General features: G+C 44.2%; 1 protein-coding gene across 1 annotated transcript; it reads right to left on the bottom strand.

Annotated features, from left to right (window-relative positions):
• Positions 1-4,428: 4,428 nt before the first annotated feature.
• On the bottom strand, positions 4,429-12,988 carry LOC146980683 (uncharacterized). Its single transcript, XM_085787922.1, has 4 exons — positions 12,872-12,988; positions 8,369-8,470; positions 6,933-7,047; positions 4,429-4,769 (listed from the first exon to the last, which is right to left on the bottom strand). Exons 1-4 carry the CDS (start codon positions 12,986-12,988, stop codon positions 4,429-4,431), a joined length of 675 nt encoding a protein of 224 aa, XP_085644048.1.
• Positions 12,989-22,811: the final 9,823 nt, after the last annotated feature.

Genomic DNA, 22,811 nt, shown 5'->3' with positions numbered 1-22,811 from the left:
ACAATTATCACGCACTGGACCTTTAACCCTTCTGTCATCCTCACATGGTTTCTCTCCGGGTCGGTTCAGCTGGATAAAAAAAACATGTAGCGAACAAATTTCACCCTTTTTAGTCGCCGTTATTCCAACTCGTCACCACATTTTATCACTTATTTCTGTAAAACATGATGTCATAGGCTCATTTGAATGAAATGACACCTCATTTTGTTTAGTTAACATTTTATTATATTATTTTTTTACTATCATTACACTAAAAGGCATCTAAACGGGTGGATTAACACAGAGTGGTGTAGTGGTGTAGGCTCATGTTGAGGTTTTAATGGCAGCACATAAATAAAGGATCGGCCGATTCTGTTACACAACTTCAGTCCAACTCGTTACCACGGGAACAGGACGGAGTCGCTCCCTGGTTGAACCGGGGGGGAACGGCGGCGCCACCTGCAGGAGAGAAACTGGACCGAAGGACCAGAAGATCCTGAAAGGAAAGGAAACAACTCAACTCAATCTGTCTTTTTTTTTTGCTCAAATGCGATGCATCAACGATCGGCTTCTGACAGTGTGAACAGCAACTTTCACGTCACTTTACAGTGTTTTACTCTAGAGTAGGGATGTCACGATTATAGATTTTCTTGGTACGATTATTGTCAGAGAAATAATCACGGTATTACGATTATCACGAATATTATGCACTAATTTCACAACACTATGTATGTGTAAAATCAGATATAGTCTAAAAAATCACAATGCTCTATTAATAAAGGACCAATTATCTTCCCCCGGGGAATTAATTGTCATCTTTACCAAATGTTTAAGTCTATTTTAATAGTTTTAAATGACACACAAACGTTTAAATTCCTACCAATTCAATGTTACATTAGGTAAATGGACCAGTATCTGTGCATTAACCCTTTACTTTGGCGCACATTTGTCAAGATGGTTCTGACATAATCTTTTTTGGAAAGTGACGGTATTTAGGAATCTTTGCGATAAATTAATTGTTGCGTTTAATACCGCGATTAATTGTGAAAGCAAGTAATGGTGACATCCCTACTCTAGAGTTTTGTTTTAAGAAGCAGCGGCAGGAAAACACACACAAAAAGATGGCTGCATCAGATTTAGTGAGGACGCTAATTACCATCTGTAGTCCTCGACATAAAAACAGACTTCATAGACTGTAGGTACAAGTTCAGATACACAATACAGGAACATTAATACCAGCATCATCATTAAACTAAGGTTTTTTTTTATTAAAATTCTTTTAACACATTGTGTTACAGGACATAAAAACAACAACAGGTGTTCCAGAGTTTCATATTCATCACTACAACTACAGACGTGTTTATCCCTCTGAGGTTTGAGGACATTTTCTCCACTTTTACATATTTTCTTAAATGTATCTTTTTAAGATACTTGCAGATGTAACAATACTCAAGTGTTTTATGTCTAAATATTAGAGCCTCCGCTGTAAGCACACTGAGGCCAGTTTGTCCTAGAACACTGTAGAAAGAAATAATTTAGGACAAATGCTGGAAATTTGAGGTCTGCTTTTTGAAAAATGTCCAATCCCTTGTGAAAACACTCCTTCAGTCATGAGAATGAACTGTTTTGGTGCTTGAAATAGGATATGAATACAGTAATAGATAAGTGTAGAAAACAAGTCTAAAATTACATTTTGTAAGATTGTTTTTTGAGCACAAATGTTGTCATTCTGCCGTTCTATTTTCACCAAATGTCTCAAATGTGAGATAAAAGAAGCTGAATATTGACTTCACATCAAAAGCAACAGAGAAGTTTCTAATGATGTGATGTCACCGTCTGACCTCCAGGGGGCGACGACGTCACACATTAAACACTGATCTCAGGTCAGATTCAGAGTCTCTCCTCTCTCTCCTCCCCTCATTCATTCTCTCCTTTCTCTTCCTCTTTCTCCCTCTCCTCTCTCCCTCTATCTCCTCTTTCTCTCTCTCCCTCTATCTCCTCTTTCTCTCTCCCTCTATCTCCTCTTTCTCTCTCTCTCCTCTTTCTCTTTCTCTGTCTCCTCTTTCTCTCTCCCTCTATCTCCTCTTTCTCTCTCCTCTTTCTCTCTCTCCTCTCCCCCTCTATCTCCTCTTTCTCTCTCCCTCTATCTCCTCTTTCTCTCTCCTCTTTCTCTCCCTCCCTCTATCTCCTCTTTCTCTCTCCCTCTCTCTTCCTCCCTCTATCTCCTCTTAACTCAGCCTTTATAACGATGTTTGTAGAGCCGTAGTGTATTCTATATTATAGCTATAAACACACACTATGGCTCGTTTGAAAGGTGAAACTTTCTGCTTCCAATGGGGACAAACCGTTTATTTCTACATCCCTCCGTTCCTGAGACATCCCAAGATAAACATCGGCCAGTTTTAATTAAAATCCCTGTTTGTTTTCTAGAAATAGAGATATAATGCAGCATCTTTTATGAGATATGAGCTGTTTGTGCCTGTTGCTCTTCTGATACTTAACATTTCTGAGTCAAAGGGCTCACGTCAGATAAATATTGTTCTATTCACAAAACCAGCATGGGGGGGCGCTACAAAACAACAATAACACAACTACTGCTCCACTGCTCCTGTTGCAGAGCGGCTGAGCTCCAGTCAAACTCTTTGTTCTCTGACATTTTACATAAAAACACAAACACACATGACGTCAGGATTGAAGCTGAACGTGTTCACTAACTAGTGGTACCAAGTCATAACAGTAGATTTAAAGTTATGGGCTGTTATATTCAGTATATTTGGCGCAGAGGGCTGCATGCACCGCCGATTCGACCTGATGCAGTAACCATCAAAAGCCAAATTATTATTATTTTAGTTCTGTTCATCACAGAGTACCACACAGAGTTGTTTTAGAGGGAAATTCATGTAAAACCGCTGATGCGCGTTGCCTTCAGGGACAGTTTTTCATCATCAGTCTCTGTATTTCCCTCTAAAACAACTCTGTGTGGTAACGTTGTGTTATTATCTCATAGCGTGGTGAATGTGCAGCTCACAACTTGTCCACCAGAGCGTTGTGGAGTTGTTGGATTGTGTATTTGATGAGTTTGATGAGGGAAACCAACAAAGAAATCCCATAATGAGCCTCCGTAGCGTAGCTCTGAGCAGCTCACGGCTCTGCTCCGCCGTTCTAAAAATAGCTTGCACCGACAATTAAAGGTAACGAACCTACTGCTATGACTATAGGGATTATGGCAATGGGACTATTAGACAAAAATGTTGAACTATCCCTTTAAGCTTTTGTTAACCACAGACCTAATTTGAGGTAGTGAAGTCGTAATAAAATTGCTAACGGACGTGATGTCATCCTGTGGGTGTGTGTGTGTGTGTGTGTGTGTGTGTGTGAAAGGACACACTCACACCTTCATATTAATTAATACAACACACTAACTTTTATTTTGAAAAACACATTGTCTAACAGGAAGCGAGGGGTCAGTCCAGTTAGAGTCACTGGAAAAGAGAGTAAGGACAGCGTTGGTCCAATGGCAGCGCCTCCTGGTGGAGGAATATGGGTTTTGCAAAAGAACTGACATCTCTGCATTGTTGGTGAATGAGCAGTGTGGTGTTTTCAATAACTTAAGGACATTTATAGATCACCCACGATAATAGAATCATTGAGGATCCTTTACAGATGAATATTAACATATATGCTAGTAAAAAAAACAACAGTTGTGTACATCAGAGGTCTTCAAAAGGGGGTCCGTGACCCCTAGGGGGTCCGCAGAGGTGCTGCAGAGGGGTCAGGAAACCTTTGGTTGATTTTACAATTTTGTTTTTTATTCTAAGCATAAATGTGGAAACAAAAAAAAAAAACAATGTCAATTTGAATAGCTTGTATGCATGATTATCATTCAATTGAAAGACACTGTTGCTAGCATTGGTATCAGTTAACAAGGTATGTTTATAAATGGCAGTGGCATGACCATGAATATACAAACCTGTGTATTAATTGAACAGCTGAGTGTTGAATCCAGGGTATGTTTGTACATGGTACTGTAGGCTACTAGGCCTAGTTTAATATAATACACAATTTTATAAATATTTGGGGGTCCCTACTTCATCTCTCCATCAGTTTGGGGGTCCTTGGCCTGAAAAACGTTGAAGACCCGTGGTCTACATTAATGTTTCAATCTACATTTTGTAATAAACAAATTATAAGTATAATATGACCAAGATAAGACACCTAAAAACAAGAACACGGCCGTTTTCATCCATTTACAAGCCAGTGGGCAACACACATACATTGGAGTGAATGGGTTTTCTGGGCGCTTTTGCAATACCCATATCCTGCCACTAGGGGCGCAAAACCCTTAAACCCTTAAACCCTTAAACCCTTAAACCCTTAAACCCTTAAACCCTTACCACGGGAGTCAATGGTGGTGTCGTTACTCTCTTTTCCAGCGCTCTAAGTCCAGTGTCAGCATCTCTGCTCCTCCTCCTCCTCCTCCGCCGTCCTCCTCTTCTTCTTCCCAGAATGCCTTGTTTTCCTCTGCTGCTGCTGCTGGGGGGGGCGGGGCACACACACGCCCTGCCCCTTGTGGTGTTTTCCCGCCTCGAGGTCGAGGGCGGAGCAGCCGAGGCCGGCGGCGCAGCTGCAGCGGCCCAGGTTGTGGCGGCGGCGCTTGGTGGAGCCGCGCTGCAGCAGACAGGCCTCGCCCTCCGCCGGGATCCGCTGGCACCGCCGCCCCGTCAGGTAGCGGGAGCAGCACAGGCCCACGGCGCAGTCCCCGGACCGCACACACACCGACATCTCCACTCCTGACACACACACACACACACAGTTATTAATGATAACACCCCAGGGGGGCAGTTGTCGGTCTGAGAAGTGAAGTCGGTAACACTTTACAATAACGACGTGTTCACACCGGGCGCGAGGCGAATTTTTTGCGCGACCAGTTTACATACAAAATCAATGTACAGACACGAATGGACGCGAATTTGTGCCGGCGGCGCGAATGGCGCGAATGAAGCGAAAACGCGAAATTCGCCCGTTCGCTCGAATTCAAAATATTGAACTCGAGCTAAATATTTGCGCGAATGCAGCGAGTAAAAACAAATATTCCAGCGGGCAAACTCGAGTAGAGCGAGGCGAATATTTTACTCGCGCCCGGTGTGAACGCACCGTAAGGGTCCCTTAATTAACGTTAGTAGGTACATTGTTAAGCATTAATTAATATATTAAAGCAGAAGTAAGTGGTCCGGTGGTTTTGGCTAATGCTGCGTTCCAGGCAGGCTTTTGAAACCGTAAATTACAGCTTCAAGTCACAACTTACGACTTTGTAGCGTTCCAGGCAACCCACTCGTGTTTCTCCGACCTGTTTTACCTGTGAAAGTCACTATAACGGCCACTCGTAACTTCTGACCCGTGAACTCGTACCAGATCAAACTGGTACGACTTCACAGGTCGGAAAAACACGAGTTTCCTTGAACGCACCATAACAGTCCTCGTCCCTACGTCGCCGCATTCACGGCGTTCCTTGGCTGCACACACAACCCTGCATGCCGTTCTCTCTCCTCATTGGATAAAAACTGTAGGATACGATAAATGTTTTCTCCTGGGCTCAGAGCAGAGCAGAGTGACTGACAGACCCGTGTTTCAGACCAAACACTCTATAGAAGTGATTGCTGTCGGAAGATACAACTATTTAAGACTTAGATTAACACAAATATATCACTTACTTCTGCTTTAATTAACGTTAGTAGGTACATTGTTAAGCATTAATTAATATATTAACAATCATTATTATGTATCACTTAGGATTAGGAAACACATTAATTAATGTAGCCTGTTAGTAAGCAGTTAATTAAACCAACACTAAGTAACTTTTCAACCTTCATAAAATATTTTCATAACTTTTGTGATGATACATGGACTTACAACAACTTGAATGACACCTCTGTCGTGGCCTGAGGGGGTCTGTATCATTATGGTCTGTATCTCTTTCTCTGGCACTAAGCAGCTTTGAGGAGCATGGTAGGAACCCTGCTCTCACTTTACTTTCACTTTCACTTTTGCGAGTCACAACAAGGAGGGAGCAGGCAAAACGGCACTTTAGCAATGGATTGTGTTTGTGTTTTCACTGGAAACAGAAACTTAGTTTTGATGTCTTCTGTTAATTTTAATGCAGGATATTTACAGGGCTTCACGCTAGTGTTCATGGGGAATGGAGTCTTCCTTCAGGCAAAACACTACCGCTTTGGTCCACAGGCGCCGCCAAACTCAACCAAAACTGAAAGTTCTTTAGTACTGCTTTAATGTTTACTACTCAAAGTTAGTTAATACATTTAAAAGTTGAATAATGTAATTAGTTATCATTATGTATGCATTACTCAGCAGTAATTAACACATTAGTTTATATATTAATGCTTAATAATGTACTAACTAACGTTAATTAAGGGACCCTTATTGTAAAGTGTTACCGTGAAGTCACTTCCTTGTTCAACAAGCTGCAATCCCCTCTTCTTCCTCTGGGGGCTGGTGTCAGAAAGCAGCATTCTCCATAGACCCCCATGTTAAAATCACCCACTTTACATCCTCAGTAAACATGATCAAAGCCTGGTGTCAGAACGTTTTTTTTTCTCAATCGATAGTTTCTACCCCCGCACACACTCTGAGGGGTTTAACTCTACCGTTTTACTGTTATTAGGTTAAAACTCTGGCCAATTAGGGCGCAGAAACGTTGAGTGACAAGTCCGAGCAGCTCCGTGGACAGCTGCTTCGAGGCCAGTGGGCGGGTTCTCGGCCGGCCAATCCAACATGGCGCTGTTCAGGCCGCCATGTTGGAGTCACAAAAACAACACCACAAAACCAACGGGTGACGTCACGGACGCTACGTCCATTCTTTTTACAGTCTATGTAACACCCCAGGCCCCCAGCTGCAGTGCATTCTGGGACTCTGTAGGCGACTTGAAGACACTCACCTTTGGTCCTGTTGAAGATGTCGGAGTCTCTGTCCACCTGTCTGTCCACCTGTCTGTCCACCTGTCTGTCCTGGGGGGACGGCCTCCTCTGAGCCCGGTTACTGCACCTGCCCTTCTGAGACAGAGACAGACAGAGAGAGAGCATTTTATTTTATTTTATTTTATTTGATTCTGTGAGTTGTATTTGTTTTGTTTCATTGATTCTTGATGCTTTGGCAACATAGTTCTCGTAACATTCATGCCAATAAAGCAAAATTGAATTGAATTGAGAGAGCATTAGAGAGTAAACGCTTGCTTTGGCAATATGTACAATGTACGTCATCATGCCAATAAAGCCATTTGAATTTGAATTTGAGAGAGAGAGTAGGCCTACTGCACTAAAGTTTTACTGTACTAAAATTGTAATATTGTAATGTAATTATAAAACGGAAAGGTGAAATCCGGCGATCTGATTGGTTGTTAACCGTGGTATAATGAGCATATACCACAGCTACTATTCTAAAGCCTTATCACAGCGTAGGCTATCACTCCGCCTCAGGCACGTATGACTGGTATGAATGGAAGTTGTTGTCATGTATCCATGACAACGGACTGTTGCAGTCGGTAGCCAGAGACAGTCGGTGTTTTTACGATGTTAAAAAACGGACTAAAGTAGTTGAATTCACATGTTTAAAGGGACAACGAGGAGTTTTGTTAAAGCGAAGTGTTTTCTCACTACATTTATGAGCCTCCGCACCGTGAAATTCTTTGACCGGTGCAAGACAGACTCATGTTTTCATTCATCAAGAATTAAAGTCAGAGGTTGGAAGACGATCACATACCGTCGTAGTTCCCACCATAAACGGAGATTCATACGGCGGCGTTATTCTCATGACTCGCCACGAAACCTAAAGTAAAGAAACGCTGGTCGGCTCGCCCAGCATTTCCACCACCACTAATAATAACAAAATAACCATAGAGACAAAACCATAGATTTATCTAAAATGGACCATTAACAAGTGGTAACGGAGATTCATCCACATTAATATCAGACTTTTTATAACCAAATAGAAACTCCTCGTTGTCCCTTTAATGTGAACTTTGACCTCCAGAGGGTTAACAATGGTAGAGGGGACTGAGCAGTGACAGAGCTACTTGGAGCTAACGTCTGGAGACAAGGGACTAGTTTTTTATTGGATAATATGTATTTCTGGTTGAATAAAACTACATGAAATTGATTGCGTATTCCTCTCTCATATTGTCATTATTGGTAACCGTTTTATAAAAGCAATATATCACTCCAGTCCGTGGTCTATGCTCATTCTACCACTCTAAGGGGCATTGTTCGGCCCGATGGGAAGCGGACTGGAGTGATACTGCTTAAATATTTAGTTCTGCTTTGGCAACAACACATTTCTGTTCATGCAGATAAAGCTGTTAGAGAGAGAGAGACTGACAGCTGAGGAGCACTCCGGGGTCGAACACTCGGCTCGTCGTCTGGAGTTGGAGTTCGTCTCCGTCTGTCGTCGCCGTGACGCCTGCTCCACCTGGGAACGATCCTGATGGAGGGACAGGGGAGTTATGACATCATTATACTTCCTACACACACACACACACACACACACACACAGGTCAGAGGGTGTATCAGTGTGTGTCATTATCAGAATAAAAGCCAGAAACCTCTAACTAAAGGGACAACGAGGAGTTTTGTAAAGTGAAGTGTTTTCACTAGTCTACATTTCCCATGAGCCTCAGCGCGCACGGTGAAATTCTTGGACCGGCGCAAGACGGACGGAAGTGAAAACATTTGCCAATAATCTTTTCATTCATCAAGAATGAAAGTCGGAGGTTGGAAGACGATCACATACCGTCGTAGTTCCCACCATAAACGGAGATTCGGAGCTGTCACTACCTGATTTGCGACGCTACCCGATCTGTGACAAAACTGGTCTGTGCAGCCGCCATCTTGGACAGCTGCCTACGGCAACTCCACTTGGACAAACTTCATTTGGGCACTGCCCGATTTGCGTACATGCTTAAAGTTCTGTGAAATTAAAATACGGTACTGTGAAAATGATTAAAAAATAAAATAAAATAAAATAAAAACCGCGGAGGTCCGTCATAAGACAGCCGCGGCAGACTCGTTTATTCAGTGAGTGTTGTGGTAGTTGTGATTGTTTGTGGTTGTCATGGTGATGAGGCCGGCGAGAAAAGACGACAGTAAACACTAAAAGTCGCCTGTGTTCCTGTTTTCTGAGCATCAAGATCCAGACCACCACAACCAACCCTCAATTTACATTACTAATAAAGTTTTTTTTTTTTAATAAAAAGATAAACCGTCTGTGGCGACGCACATAGGGCAGTGATCCTAAGTCAATTCAACTAAGTTTGTCCAAGGAGTTGCCGTACGTAGCTGTCACAGATCGGGTAGTGACAGACGGCGTTATTCTCATGACTCACCGGGCAGCGTCCGCGAAACCGAAAGTATGAAATGCTGGGCGAGTCAGTTGACCCCTAATAATAATAACGAAATAACTATAAAGACAAAACGATATATTTATCTAAATGGACCCATTAACAAGTGGTAACGTAGATTCATCCACATTAATATGAGACTCTCGTTGTCCCTTTTATAACTTAACAAAAGTCATTTAGATGAAGTGAGCTCATTAAAGCAGAAGTAAGCGATCTGGTGGTTTTGTCTAACTTCCTGTCAGCAGATGGAGTTAGCAGTCCCCGCCCTCGTCCCTACGTCACCACATTCAGGCGCATTCCTTGGCTGCACACACAGAGAGGACTGCCCCTTTATGCCGTTCTCTCTCCTCATTGGATAAAGGTTGTAGGATACAAGGAAAGTTTTCTCCTGGGCTCAGAGCAGAGCAGAGTGACTGACAGACCAGTGTTTCAGACCAAACACTCTATAGAAGTGATTGGAAGTGAGTCGGAAGATATAACTATTTAAGACTTATATTAACACAAACATTCACCTTACTTCTGCTTTAAAGATCAATATATAGGCTATATAGACTATATATTGATCTTTAAAGCCTTGTCCACACGAACACGGGTATTTCTGACACCAAAGTTTTGTTAAATAAAATTCCACGTCCACACGAGTGGTGTAATAAAAATAGCCTACTCCATACACACGCAACCGTAAAATCCGCTACCAAGTGATGCAATAAACGTGTAATACATACGCCACAGCAATAGGTGGCGATGTGAGATGAAATGGGAAGGCGATTTCAACCAATCAAAATAGAACCTCAGGTGCTGAATTAGGTTGAGCAACTGGATGACAACTGAATAGGCTACAGCTGACAGCCGATAAACAACAACAACTCCTTCCTATGGCTTGTTTCTAGACCCACCTACAGAGCAAATATATTGGCTGCTGCTAGGGTGCAGCTAGATTTCTATAGGACGAATCGCCTTGTTGTTTACAACTACTTCCGGGTAGAAAACCAGCATTCGAACAATAGTGACGGACGAGAGTTTCGCTATATATATCTACTTTTTCATGTCACTATATCGCCGTTCAGACTAATCTGATGTTTGTAAAGTTTATAAAACCAATGATTGGACAAACATTACTATTTACGTGTGCACATTTTTGTAATTAGTCATGGGCTGTGTTCGAAATCACCCCCTATCACGGATGTAGTGCACTATATAGTGTGTTCGCCATTTTGTAGTGTTGTTCGAATTCTCCGCAATTAATTTCATCCACTATGTAGTGGATGACAAAACACCCACAATGCACCGCGACATTGAGTGAACAAGCGATGTACACTACTTTCTACTCCCGTATCCCACAATGCAATGCGGTCGTGTTTTGCCAGAGAAGAAGAGGAAGCTAATTAGCATGTTAGCTACGATTTATTTAGGCAATTTACCAAAAAAACTCCTCAGACATATTTGCCTTCGCTCCGTTTGCCTCGCCCGAGGAGCAGGAGTTGGGCAGCAGCATCCGAACATTAACAGGCAACATTAAATCAATCTAATTAAGAAACTGTAGTAGAATATGTAGTAAATACGATCTGACGAGCTAAGCTAATAGCCACAGAGCATAGCCACAGAGCCGTTAACGGCTCACGGTCGGGACACAAAACAGTAGTTTACCAAACCAAACTTCCGATATTTCAACAGTTTATTGTCCGAGTAACACAACCACACAGAATCACATCCTCAAATGTTCCCGCAAGTGTCTGGTTTTTCTTATTTTATTTTTTATGTGTCCGGTTTGTTTCATACATCCATGGTTTGTTTACATGATTCTCGGTGCGTCTGCTAACGTCACAGCAGTAGGCTAACAGCTAACACGCTAACACCTGGCGCATCAGCTGACGCAACCACGTCCAGAAAATTACCGTCTAGTGTCCGAATTCTCCTCCCGTCGTTCCCTACATCGTGTACATGATGTAGTCCACTATATCATATACATGATGTAGTGGATAGGGAGTGAGTGAGTGAGTGGATGATTTCGAACACAGCCATGGTTATCATAGATTAGCCGGGCTAACGGTTAGCTACCTGTTTAACTTTAATAACTCAGTGACTCAATAAACGCTCCATGAAAAAATATTTTCTCCAGCGGATATCTGAGTTCCAACATGACTGAGCTAACTGGAGTAGTTTCATGTCGTGTCCAAGGGGGCAGTTGTCGGTCTGAGAAGTGAAGCTCACTTCCGCGTTCAAAAAACTGCAATCCCCTCTTCTTCCTCTGGGGGCTGGTGTCAGAAAGCAGCATTCCCCATAGACCCCCATGTTAAAATCGCCGACTTTACATCCTCAGTAAACATGTTAAAAGCCTGGTGTCAGAACGTTTTTTCGTCTCAATCGATAGTTTCTACCCCCACACACACTCTGAGGGGGGTGAATTTTTTTTTAACTCTATAGTTTTACTGTTATTAGGTTAAAATTCTGGCCAATCAGGGCGCGGAAACGTTGAGTGACAGGTCCAAGCAGCTCCGTGGACAGCTGCTTCGAGGCCAGTGGGCGGGTTCTCGGCCGGCCAATCCAACATGGCGCTGTTCAGGCCGCCATATTGGAGTCACAAAAACGACTCCCCAAAACCAATGGGTGACGTCACGGACGCTACGTCCATTCTTTTTACAGTCTATGGTCGTGTCCCACAACGGGAGGGTTTTAACAGCTGACGTCCTGCTGTTAGCTTAGCTGCCGCCGTCAGCTTAGCTACCGTTAGCTGTCCCTGTCAGCTGAGCCACTGATGCTTTCTAGACACTGTGATTCCCCCAAACTGAATAAATACAACACATAGCAACACAAAACACACACACACAGAAATAGTAATGTTTCTTCAATCATTTCAGATTTGTCTAAACGGTGATAGGGCGTGAAAAATATGATATATAGGCTAGCTAAACTCTCGTTCGTTACTATTGATCTCATTCAAATTACGTGCTGGTTTTCTACCCGGAAGTAGAATGTAAACAACAAGGAGATTCGGTCTATAGGCTAGCGTTAACTAGCTAACAACCGCTACGCTAGGTGTAGAGCAGCATCAGCATGTGTTCTGATACTGGTTCTGGTTCTGCTAGTTCCAGGGTTCCTATGCAAGTATGGGAAGTATGGAAAAGTATGGAATTTGATTTTATACATTTCCTATTGTATGGAAATATATTTATCTTACTTATCTGGGTTTGGTCTCATCTATAGTTAGTATGTGCTATTATACCCAGCTACAATCTCCAGGAAATGATTTGGTTACATAATGGCATACACTCAGAATAATGAAAACAAATGATAAATTGCATGTTTTGTTTTTTTTTATATATTATGCACATCTATTTACTCAAATATCGAAATTATTTACATTTTTTTACCGAGAGGTCTGGAAATTAGGGTCTGGAAAAAGTGTAGAATTTGGAAATTTCAAATGTGTAGGAACCCTGTAGTTCTTCTGGTTCTGGTGGTTCTGGTCCAGATGTGGGTCTTACCAGCTGTTCTGAGCTCTGAGCCGTCGACTCTCTGGACGACCGGATGGTGTTGGAGTCCAGAGCCAGACCGCAGACCACAGACACACACATCACACCGCGCCAAGTCCACCGCCACATCCTGGTCCTGGTCCTGGTCCTGGTCCTGGTTTCTGGTTTCTGGTTCTGATTCTAATTCTGGTCCTGGTTTCTGGTCCTGGTTCTGGTTTCTGGTTTTGGTCCTAGTTTCTGGTCCTGGTCCTGACCAGAGATGGACAGAGTACTCGACCCCAGTAGTAGCTACTTGAGTTAAGAGTGCAAATACTACTGGTCAAAATTTACTCCGTTACAAGTAAAAGTTCAGCTCAGCTCAGCTCAGTCGACATGTTACTGCAGTAAGAGTAAAAAAGTACTTGCTTTTAAAGGTACTTAAGAGTAAATGTCTTATTCTTCACATCAATGAATGACTCTAATAGTTTGTAAATGAATGTAAGGAGCTTTTAACTCTTGTTAGTGAGAATGAACTCTGAAAGCAGCTGCACTGATGTGCTGCTTTTAGGGGTTAGGGTTTCCTTCACAGACAAACACAGCTTGTGTCCAATAGGATTTTAGAAAAAGACCTGAAAGTAACCAGTACTTTTCAGCCTTCCTACTAATTAACTCCAGTAAAAGTAAAAAATAATATTTGTCTTTTGGAAATGTATTCAAGTAAGAGTAATAAGTACCAAAGAAATCTAATACTCAAGTCAAGTACAAATCCTCTGGATATCTGGATATCCTGGTCCTGGTCCTAGTTCTGGTTCTGGTTCTGGTTCTGTCAGAGAGTCGACTGCTGCCTTCAGGTGCGCTGGTTTTTTATAGCGCTGCTTTATAACCCCACCCGCCTCCTCTGAAGTCCTGTGTGTGTGTGTGTGTGTGTGTGTGTGGGTCCTGTTGGTGCGTTTGAAGCCCGACCACATCAGTGGGAGAAGACAGCGCCGCCTCTTCCTTCCTGGAGCCTCAGGTGAGACGGACGTTTGATCAACACACACCTGGAGACCGGTGTGTGTGTGTCTGTCTGTGTGTGTGTGTGTGTGTGTGTGTGTGTGTGTGTGTGTGTGTGTGTGTGTGTGTGTGGTTTTGCTTCATGTGGTCTGAAATGTTACGATAAAGACTCATTAGAGCTGAGGAGTGTGTGTGTGTGTGTGTGTGTGTGTGTGTGTGTGGCGGATGTGTGTGTGTGTTTACAGGTGATTAAAGCCGATTAAGGAACAGAAGTAAAATCAGGAAGACGCACACACACACACACACACACACACACATTAAACACACACACACATTAAACACACACACACCTGAAAGACTGAAAGACTGAAAGAGTGTGTTCAGGTGTGTTTGTTTTAACAGACAGGTGTCTCGGCCAATCAGACGGCAGCAGGACGGGACACACCTGGACCTGGACCGGTCAGAACCAGCTGAGTTCAGAAGAAAGGGAGGAAGGGAGGATGGAAGGAAGGGGGAGGGATGGATGAAGGAAGGGAGAGAGGAAGGAGAGTAGGAAAGTGGGGGGGGAAAGGGAGGAAGGAAGGAAAGGGAGGGAAGAAGGAAGGAATGGATGAAGGAAAGGGGAGAGGAGGGAGGGAGGGAGGGAGGGATGAAAGGAAGGAAAGGGGGGCAAAGGGGGAGGAGGAGGGGAGGGATGGAGGAAGAAAAGAGGGGATGAAGGAAAGGGAGGAAGGGAGGAGGAAGGACGGAAAGAAGGAAGGAGGAAAGGGAGGAGGGGAAGGGGGAGAGGGGAGGGAAGGAGGAAAGGTGGAAAGGGGGCAAAGGAGGAGGAAGATGGAGGAAGGAAAGGGGGAGGAGGGATGGAGGAAGGAAGGGACGAAGGAAAGGGAGGGAAAATAGAAGGAAGGGAGGACGAAGGAAAGGGGAGAGGAGGGAGGGAGGGAGGGACGAAAGGAAGGAAAGGAGGGACGAAAGGAAGGAAAGGAGGGAGGAAGGAAGGAAGGAAGGAAAGGGGGAGGAGGAGGGGAGGGACGGAGGAAGGAAAGGGGGGACGAAGGAAAGGGGGGAAGGAAGGAAAGGGAGTAAGGGAGGAGGAAGGACGGAAAGAAGGAAGGGGGAGGGAGGAAGGGAGAGAGGAAGGAAAGGGGGGACAAAGGGGAAGGGAAAGGGGAGGGAGGGATGGAGGAAAAGGAGGAGGGAAATGGGGAGAAGGGAGGGAAGGAGGAAAGGTGGAAAGGGAGGAAGGAAGGAAGGAAGGAATGATTCCTTCCTTCCTTCCTTCCAGCAGGGAGGAAAGGAAGGAAAGGGAGGAAGGAAGGAAAAGGGGAAGGAAGGCAGGGAGGGAAGAAGGAAAGGGGGGCAAAGTGGGAGGAGGAAGGGAGGGGAGGGATGGAGGAAGGAAGGAAGGGACGGAGGAAAGGGGGGGAAGATGGAAGGGAGGATGAAAGAAGGGATGAAGGAAAGGGGAGAGGAGAGGAGGGAGGGAGAGACGAAAGGAAGGAAATTAGGAAGGAAGGAAGGAAAGAAGAAGGAGAGGAGAGAGGAAGGAAAGGGGGAGGAAGTGATGAAGAAAATGGGGAAGGAGGGAGGGAAGGAGGAAAGGAAGGAAAGGGAGGAAGGAAGGAAGGGAGGGAGGGGGGGAGGAACAACTTGATGAAGGAAAGAAGGAAGGGAGGAAGGAACAAAGGGATGAAGGAAGGAAGGAAGGAAGGAAGGGAAAAGAGAAAGGGATTAAGGAAGGAAGGAAAGTAAATGAGAAAGGGAGAAAGAAAGGGATGAAGGAAGGAAGGGAGGAAGGAAGGAAGAAAGGGAAAAGAGAAAGGGAAAAAGAAAGGGATGAAGGAAGGAAGGAAGGAAGGGAAAAGAGAAAGGGATTAAGGAAGGAAGGTAAACGAGAAAGGGAGAAAGAAAGGGATGAAGGAAGGGAGGAAAGAAGGAAGGAAGGAAGGAAGGAAGGAAGGGAGGGAGGGAGGGAGGAAGGAACAAAGGGAAAAGAGAAAGGGATTAAGGAAGGAAGGAAAGTAAATGAGAAAGGGAGGAAAGAAGGAAGGAAGGAAGGAAGGAAGGAAGGAAGGAAGGAAGGGAGGGAGGGAGGAAGGAACAAAGGGAAAAGAGAAAGGGATTAAGGAAGGAAGGAAGGGAAAAGAGAAAGGAAGAAAGAAAGGGATGAAGGAAGGAAGGAAGGAAGGAAGGAAGGAAGGAAGGGAAAAGAGAAAGGGAGAAAGAAAGGGATGGAGGAAAGGAGAGGGATTAAGGAAGGAAGGAAAGTAAATGAGAAAGGGAGAAAGAAAGGGATGAAGGAAGGAAGGGAGGAAGGAAGGAAGGAAGGGAAAAGAGAAAGGGAGAAAGAAAGGGATGAAGGAAGGAAGGAAGGAAGGAAGGAAGGAAGGAAGGAAGGAAGGAAGGAAGGAAGGAAGGGAGGGAGGGATTAAGGAAGGAAGGAAAGTAAATGAGAAAGGGAGAAAGAAAGGGATGAAGGAAGGAAGGAAGGGAGGAAGGAAGGAAGGAAGGGAAAAGAGAAAGGGAGAAAGAAAGGGATGAAGGAAGGAAGGAAGGGAAAAGAGAAAGGGAGAAAGGAAGGAAGGAAGGAAGGAAGGAAGAAAGGGAAAAGAGAAAGGGAGAAAGAAAGGGATGAAGGAAGGAAGGAAGGGAAAAGAGAAAGGGAGAAAGAAAGGAAGGAAGGAAGGAAGGAAGGAAGGAAGGAAGGAAGGAAGGAAGGAAGGAAGGAAGAAAGGGAAAAGAGACAGGGAGAAAGAAAGGGATGAAGGAAGGAAGGAAGGGAAAAGAGAAAGGGAGAAAGGAAGGAAGGAAGGAAGGAAGGAAGGAAGGAAGGAAGGAAGGAAGGAAGGAAGGAAGGAAGGAAGGAAGGAAGGAAGGAAGAAAGGGAAAAGAAATACTACAATTTAATCACAGTAACTTTCTTTATTATTACATTTTCAATGATAACAATCATCGACTGAATAAAACATTTGTATTAACTGGACTATGAAAATAGCTGCTTCCAAATCTTCACTGTCAATTTTAAGTTCATCCTAAAAGGTGTGAGGTCAAATGTGGACATAGAATAATAAACAAACAGTTGGTCTGTTCTCTCATCAGAGGTTTTCTGGTTTCATCATCATCACAGCTCCACAACTTCACATGATGTCCTCCTTCTGTTGGCACCGGTCACTCAGTTCTCACAGTGGCTCCTTAGAATCACAGTAAAACACAAGAACTTAAATTAAAACATGGCAGGTGCAGGACTGTCTGCTTCAATTAGACATTTGTGTGTGAATTTACAGCAGTAAATGACAAACCCCCACCTCTATATATTGTATTTATCAGTACAGTATGACACCAGCAAGATAACAAGTTGATGGATAAACCTGGGGGGGTTGCAGCTTGTAGACCGATCCTACCGATCACTGTTCTGCCAACATGACGCCGTGGTCGTTAAATACTAAACCGGATTTATCCCGGTCCGGTAAAAGTCGGAGACGAGCTAACGGTTAGCATGGCTAACACGGGAGCTAACGTTAGCCGTGTGACTCGATTATTCACATTAACTATAAATTAACTTGTCTTGGACGGTGACAGTCTCATGTTTTCCGGTCAGAACACACAGGAGAACACACGGGAAAGTAATCAGTGGTCTTCTGGAATATACAACAAATTAGATTAGATTTTTACACATTCAGAAAAAGAAAAAAATACTCACCGAACCGTGATATCAGCTCCCTCCGGGTCTGTTAGCACCGTCGGACAAGGTGAAACGAAAACTGGCTGAAATTAATTAACTGCCAGCACTGCACCTGTGCTGTCTATCATCCACACATATCGACAAAATATCAGAAATTAAATTAAAACTGACTGAACACAATACGCAAACGACGGGAGGTCCCCTCCGGTGTTAATCCTCGGTGTCTGATCCACTGTGTCTGACCTGTGACGTCTCAGTCATCAGGCTGTCAATCATATTCCGTGCTGGAAGGTGATTGGTCAGTTATACCAACCAGGAAGGACTAATATCTAAATAATTATAGATTTTTTTTTCAGAAGGACCACCAGGTCATATTTAAGGATGATGAACTTTAGCTGTTTAGACCGTTATCAGTTGAGAAAAAAAATTATTGAGCGAGTATTTCATGATTGAAAATGAATGGGAGTGGATTGGAACCAGGGCTTTCTGCAGCCACCCCCTGCAGGATGCGGCTGGGATTGCACGTAAAGTCACTTCCGCATAGGCTTCACTTTTCAGACCGGAAGTCTACGTCCATTTTTTTTTACAGTCTATGGGAGACACACACACACACACACCTACACACACACACACACGCACACGCACACACACCTACACACACACACACACACACACACACACACACACAGATGTAACATTTAATCTGTGGTTGTTTGTTCAGTTTGTTTCGTATGTTCGACTTCGTCATGTGTCGGTGAGCAAACACACCTATTGTGTGTACATGTGTGTGTGTGTGTGTAGTTGTGTATAGATGTGTGTAGACGTGTGTGTGTGTGTGTGTGTGTGTAGGGGGAGGCAGGGAGGGAAGAAGGAAAGGGGGACAAAGTGGGAGGAGGAAGGGAGGGGAGGGATGGAGAAGGGATGGGACGAAGGAAAGGGAGAGAAGATAGAAGGAAGGGAGGATGAAGGAAGGGATGAAGGAAAGGGGAGAGGAGGGAGGGACGAAAGGAAGGAAAGGAGGGAGGAGGGAGGGAGGAAGGGATGAAGAAAGGAAGGAAAGAGGAAGGAGGGGAGAGAGGAAGGAAAGGGGGAGGGGGAGGGAAGGAGGAAAGGAAGGAACAAAGGGATGAAGGAAGGAAGGAAGGGAAAAGAGAAAGGGAGAAAGAAAGGGATGAAGGAAGGAAGGGAGGGAGGAAGGAACAAAGGGGTGAAGGAAGGAAGGAAGGGAAAAGAGAAAGGGATTAAGGAAGGAAGGAAAGTAAATGAGAAAGGGAGAAAGAAAGGGATGAAGGAAGGAAGGGAGGAAGGAAGGAAGAAAGGGAAAAGAGAAAGGGAGAAAGAAAGGGATGAAGGAAGGAAGGAAGGAAGGGAAAAGAGAAAGGGATTAAGGAAGGAAGGTAAACGAGAAAGGGAGAAAGAAAGGGATGAAGGAAGGGAGGAAAGAAGGAAGGAAGGAAGGAAGGAAGGAAGGAAGGGAGGGAGGGAGGGAGGAAGGAACAAAGGGAAAAGAGAAAGGGATTAAGGAAGGAAGGAAAGTAAATGAGAAAGGGAGGAAAGAAGGAAGGAAGGAAGGAAGGAAGGAAGGAAGGAAGGAAGGGAGGGAGGGAGGAAGGAACAAAGGGAAAAGAGAAAGGGATTAAGGAAGGAAGGAAGGGAAAAGAGAAAGGAAGAAAGAAAGGGATGAAGGAAGGAAGGAAGGAAGGAAGGAAGGAAGGAAGGAAGGGAAAAGAGAAAGGGAGAAAGAAAGGGATGGAGGAAAGGAGAGGGATTAAGGAAGGAAGGAAAGTAAATGAGAAAGGGAGAAAGAAAGGGATGAAGGAAGGAAGGGAGGAAGGAAGGAAGGAAGGGAAAAGAGAAAGGGAGAAAGAAAGGGATGAAGGAAGGAAGGAAGGAAGGAAGGAAGGAAGGAAGGAAGGAAGGAAGGAAGGAAGGAAGGAAGGAAGGAAGGGAGGGAGGGATTAAGGAAGGAAGGAAAGTAAATGAGAAAGGGAGAAAGAAAGGGATGAAGGAAGGAAGGAAGGGAGGAAGGAAGGAAGGAAGGGAAAAGAGAAAGGGAGAAAGAAAGGGATGAAGGAAGGAAGGAAGGGAAAAGAGAAAGGGAGAAAGGAAGGAAGGAAGGAAGGAAGGAAGGAAGAAAGGGAAAAGAGAAAGGGAGAAAGAAAGGGATGAAGGAAGGAAGGAAGGGAAAAGAGAAAGGGAGAAAGAAAGGAAGGAAGGAAGGAAGGAAGGAAGGAAGGAAGGAAGGAAGGAAGGAAGGAAGGAAGAAAGGGAAAAGAGACAGGGAGAAAGAAAGGGATGAAGGAAGGAAGGAAGGGAAAAGAGAAAGGGAGAAAGGAAGGAAGGAAGGAAGGAAGGAAGGAAGGAAGGAAGGAAGGAAGGAAGGAAGGAAGGAAGGAAGGAAGAAAGGGAAAAGAAATACTACAATTTAATCACAGTAACTTTCTTTATTATTACATTTTCAATGATAACAATCATCGACTGAATAAAACATTTGTATTAACTGGACTATGAAAATAGCTGCTTCCAAATCTTCACTGTCAATTTTAAGTTCATCCTAAAAGGTGTGAGGTCAAATGTGGACATAGAATAATAAACAAACAGTTGGTCTGTTCTCTCATCAGAGGTTTTCTGGTTTCATCATCATCACAGCTCCACAACTTCACATGATGTCCTCCTTCTGTTGGCACCGGTCACTCAGTTCTCACAGTGGCTCCTTAGAATCACAGTAAAACACAAGAACTTAAATTAAAACATGGCAGGTGCAGGACTGTCTGCTTCAATTAGACATTTGTGTGTGAATTTACAGCAGTAAATGACAAACCCCCACCTCTATATATTGTATTTATCAGTACAGTATGACACCAGCAAGATAGCAAGTTGATGGATAAACCTGGGGGGGTTGCAGCTTGTAGACCGATCCTACCGATCACTGTTCTGCCAACATGACGCCGTGGTCGTTAAATACTAAACCGGATTTATCCCGGTCCGGTAAAAGTCGGAGACGAGCTAACGGTTAGCATGGCTAACACGGAGCTAACAGTGAGCTAACGTTAGCCGTGTGACTCGATTATTCACATTAACTATAAATTAACTTGTCTTGGACGGTGACAGTCTCATGTTCTCCGGTCAGAACACACCGGAGAACACACGGGAAAGTAATCAGTGGTCTTCTGGAATATACAACAAATTAGATTAGATTTTTACACATTCAGAAAAAGAAAAAAATACTCACCGAACCGTGATATCAGCTCCCTCCGGGTCTGTTAGCACCGTCGGACAAGGTGAAACGAAAACTGGGTGAAATTAATTAACTGCCAGCACTGTACCTGTGCTGTCTATCATCCACACATATCGACAAAATATCAGAAATTAAATTAAAACTGACTGAACACAATACGCAAACGACGGGAGGTCCCCTCCGGTGTTAATCCTCGGTGTCTGATCCACTGTGTCTGACCTGTGACGTCTGTGTCATCAGGCTGTCAATCATATTCCGTGCTGGAAGGTGATTGGTCAGTTATACCAACCAGGAAGGACTAATATCTAAATAATTATAGATTTTTTTTTCAGAAGGACCACCAGGTCATATTTAAGGATGATGAACTTTAGCTGTTTAGACCGTTATCAGTTGAGAAAAAAAATTATTGAGCGAGTATTTCATGATTGAAAATGAATGGGAGTGGATTGGAACCAGGGCTTTCTGCAGCCACCCCCTGCAGGATGCGGCTGGGATTGCACGTAAAGTCACTTCCGCATAGGCTTCACTTTTCAGACCGGAAGTCTACGTCCATTTTTTTTTACAGTCTATGGGAGACACACACACACACACACCTACACACACACACACACGCACACGCACACACACCTACACACACACACACACACACACACACACACACACAGATGTAACATTTAATCTGTGGTTGTTTGTTCAGTTTGTTTCGTATGTTCGACTTCGTCATGTGTCGGTGAGCAAACACACCTATTGTGTGTACATGTGTGTGTGTGTGTGTAGTTGTGTATAGATGTGTGTAGACGTGTGTGTGTGTGTGTGTGTGTGTAGGGGGAGGCAGGGAGGGAAGAAGGAAAGGGGGACAAAGTGGGAGGAGGAAGGGAGGGGAGGGATGGAGAAGGGATGGGACGAAGGAAAGGGAGAGAAGATAGAAGGAAGGGAGGATGAAGGAAGGGATGAAGGAAAGGGGAGAGGAGGGAGGGACGAAAGGAAGGAAAGGAGGGAGGAGGGAGGGAGGAAGGGATGAAGAAAGGAAGGAAAGAGGAAGGAGGGGAGAGAGGAAGGAAAGGGGGAGGGGGAGGGAAGGAGGAAAGGAAGGAACAAAGGGATGAAGGAAGGAAGGAAGGGAAAAGAGAAAGGGAGAAAGAAAGGGATGAAGGAAGGAAGGGAGGGAGGAAGGAACAAAGGGGTGAAGGAAGGAAGGAAGGGAAAAGAGAAAGGGATTAAGGAAGGAAGGAAAGTAAATGAGAAAGGGAGAAAGAAAGGGATGAAGGAAGGAAGGGAGGAAGGAAGGAAGAAAGGGAAAAGAGAAAGGGAGAAAGAAAGGGATGAAGGAAGGAAGGAAGGAAGGGAAAAGAGAAAGGGATTAAGGAAGGAAGGTAAACGAGAAAGGGAGAAAGAAAGGGATGAAGGAAGGGAGGAAAGAAGGAAGGAAGGAAGGAAGGAAGGAAGGAAGGGAGGGAGGGAGGGAGGAAGGAACAAAGGGAAAAGAGAAAGGGATTAAGGAAGGAAGGAAAGTAAATGAGAAAGGGAGGAAAGAAGGAAGGAAGGAAGGAAGGAAGGAAGGAAGGAAGGAAGGGAGGGAGGGAGGAAGGAACAAAGGGAAAAGAGAAAGGGATTAAGGAAGGAAGGAAGGGAAAAGAGAAAGGAAGAAAGAAAGGGATGAAGGAAGGAAGGAAGGAAGGAAGGAAGGAAGGAAGGGAAAAGAGAAAGGGAGAAAGAAAGGGATGGAGGAAAGGAGAGGGATTAAGGAAGGAAGGAAAGTAAATGAGAAAGGGAGAAAGAAAGGGATGAAGGAAGGAAGGGAGGAAGGAAGGAAGGAAGGGAAAAGAGAAAGGGAGAAAGAAAGGGATGAAGGAAGGAAGGAAGGAAGGAAGGAAGGAAGGAAGGAAGGAAGGAAGGAAGGGAGGGAGGGATTAAGGAAGGAAGGAAAGTAAATGAGAAAGGGAGAAAGAAAGGGATGAAGGAAGGAAGGAAGGGAGGAAGGAAGGAAGGAAGGGAAAAGAGAAAGGGAGAAAGAAAGGGATGAAGGAAGGAAGGAAGGGAAAAGAGAAAGGGAGAAAGGA

The sequence above is a fragment of the Trachurus japonicus genome, chromosome 9 (assembly GCF_045865225.1).
Source record: "Trachurus japonicus isolate A0001 chromosome 9, Traja_1.0".
NCBI classification, from domain to species: Eukaryota; Metazoa; Chordata; class Actinopteri; order Carangiformes; family Carangidae; genus Trachurus; species Trachurus japonicus.
Note: the sequence above shows the minus strand (reverse complement) of the source record. Positions and strands in the feature narration are given on the sequence as shown.

Excerpts from the sequence above, each read along its gene's own strand:
- LOC146980683 (XM_085787922.1), bottom strand. The coding sequence starts at position 12,988 with ATGTGGCGGTGGACTTGGCGCGGTGTGATGTGTGTGTCTGTGGTCTGC. Across the intron at positions 8,471-12,871 it reads CTCAGAGCTCAGAACAGCTG|GATCGTTCCCAGGTGGAGCA; the intron begins GTAAGACCCACA and ends TCCCTCCATCAG. Across the intron at positions 7,048-8,368 it reads CCCCGGAGTGCTCCTCAGCT|AAGGGCAGGTGCAGTAACCG; the intron begins GTCAGTCTCTCT and ends TCTCTGTCTCAG.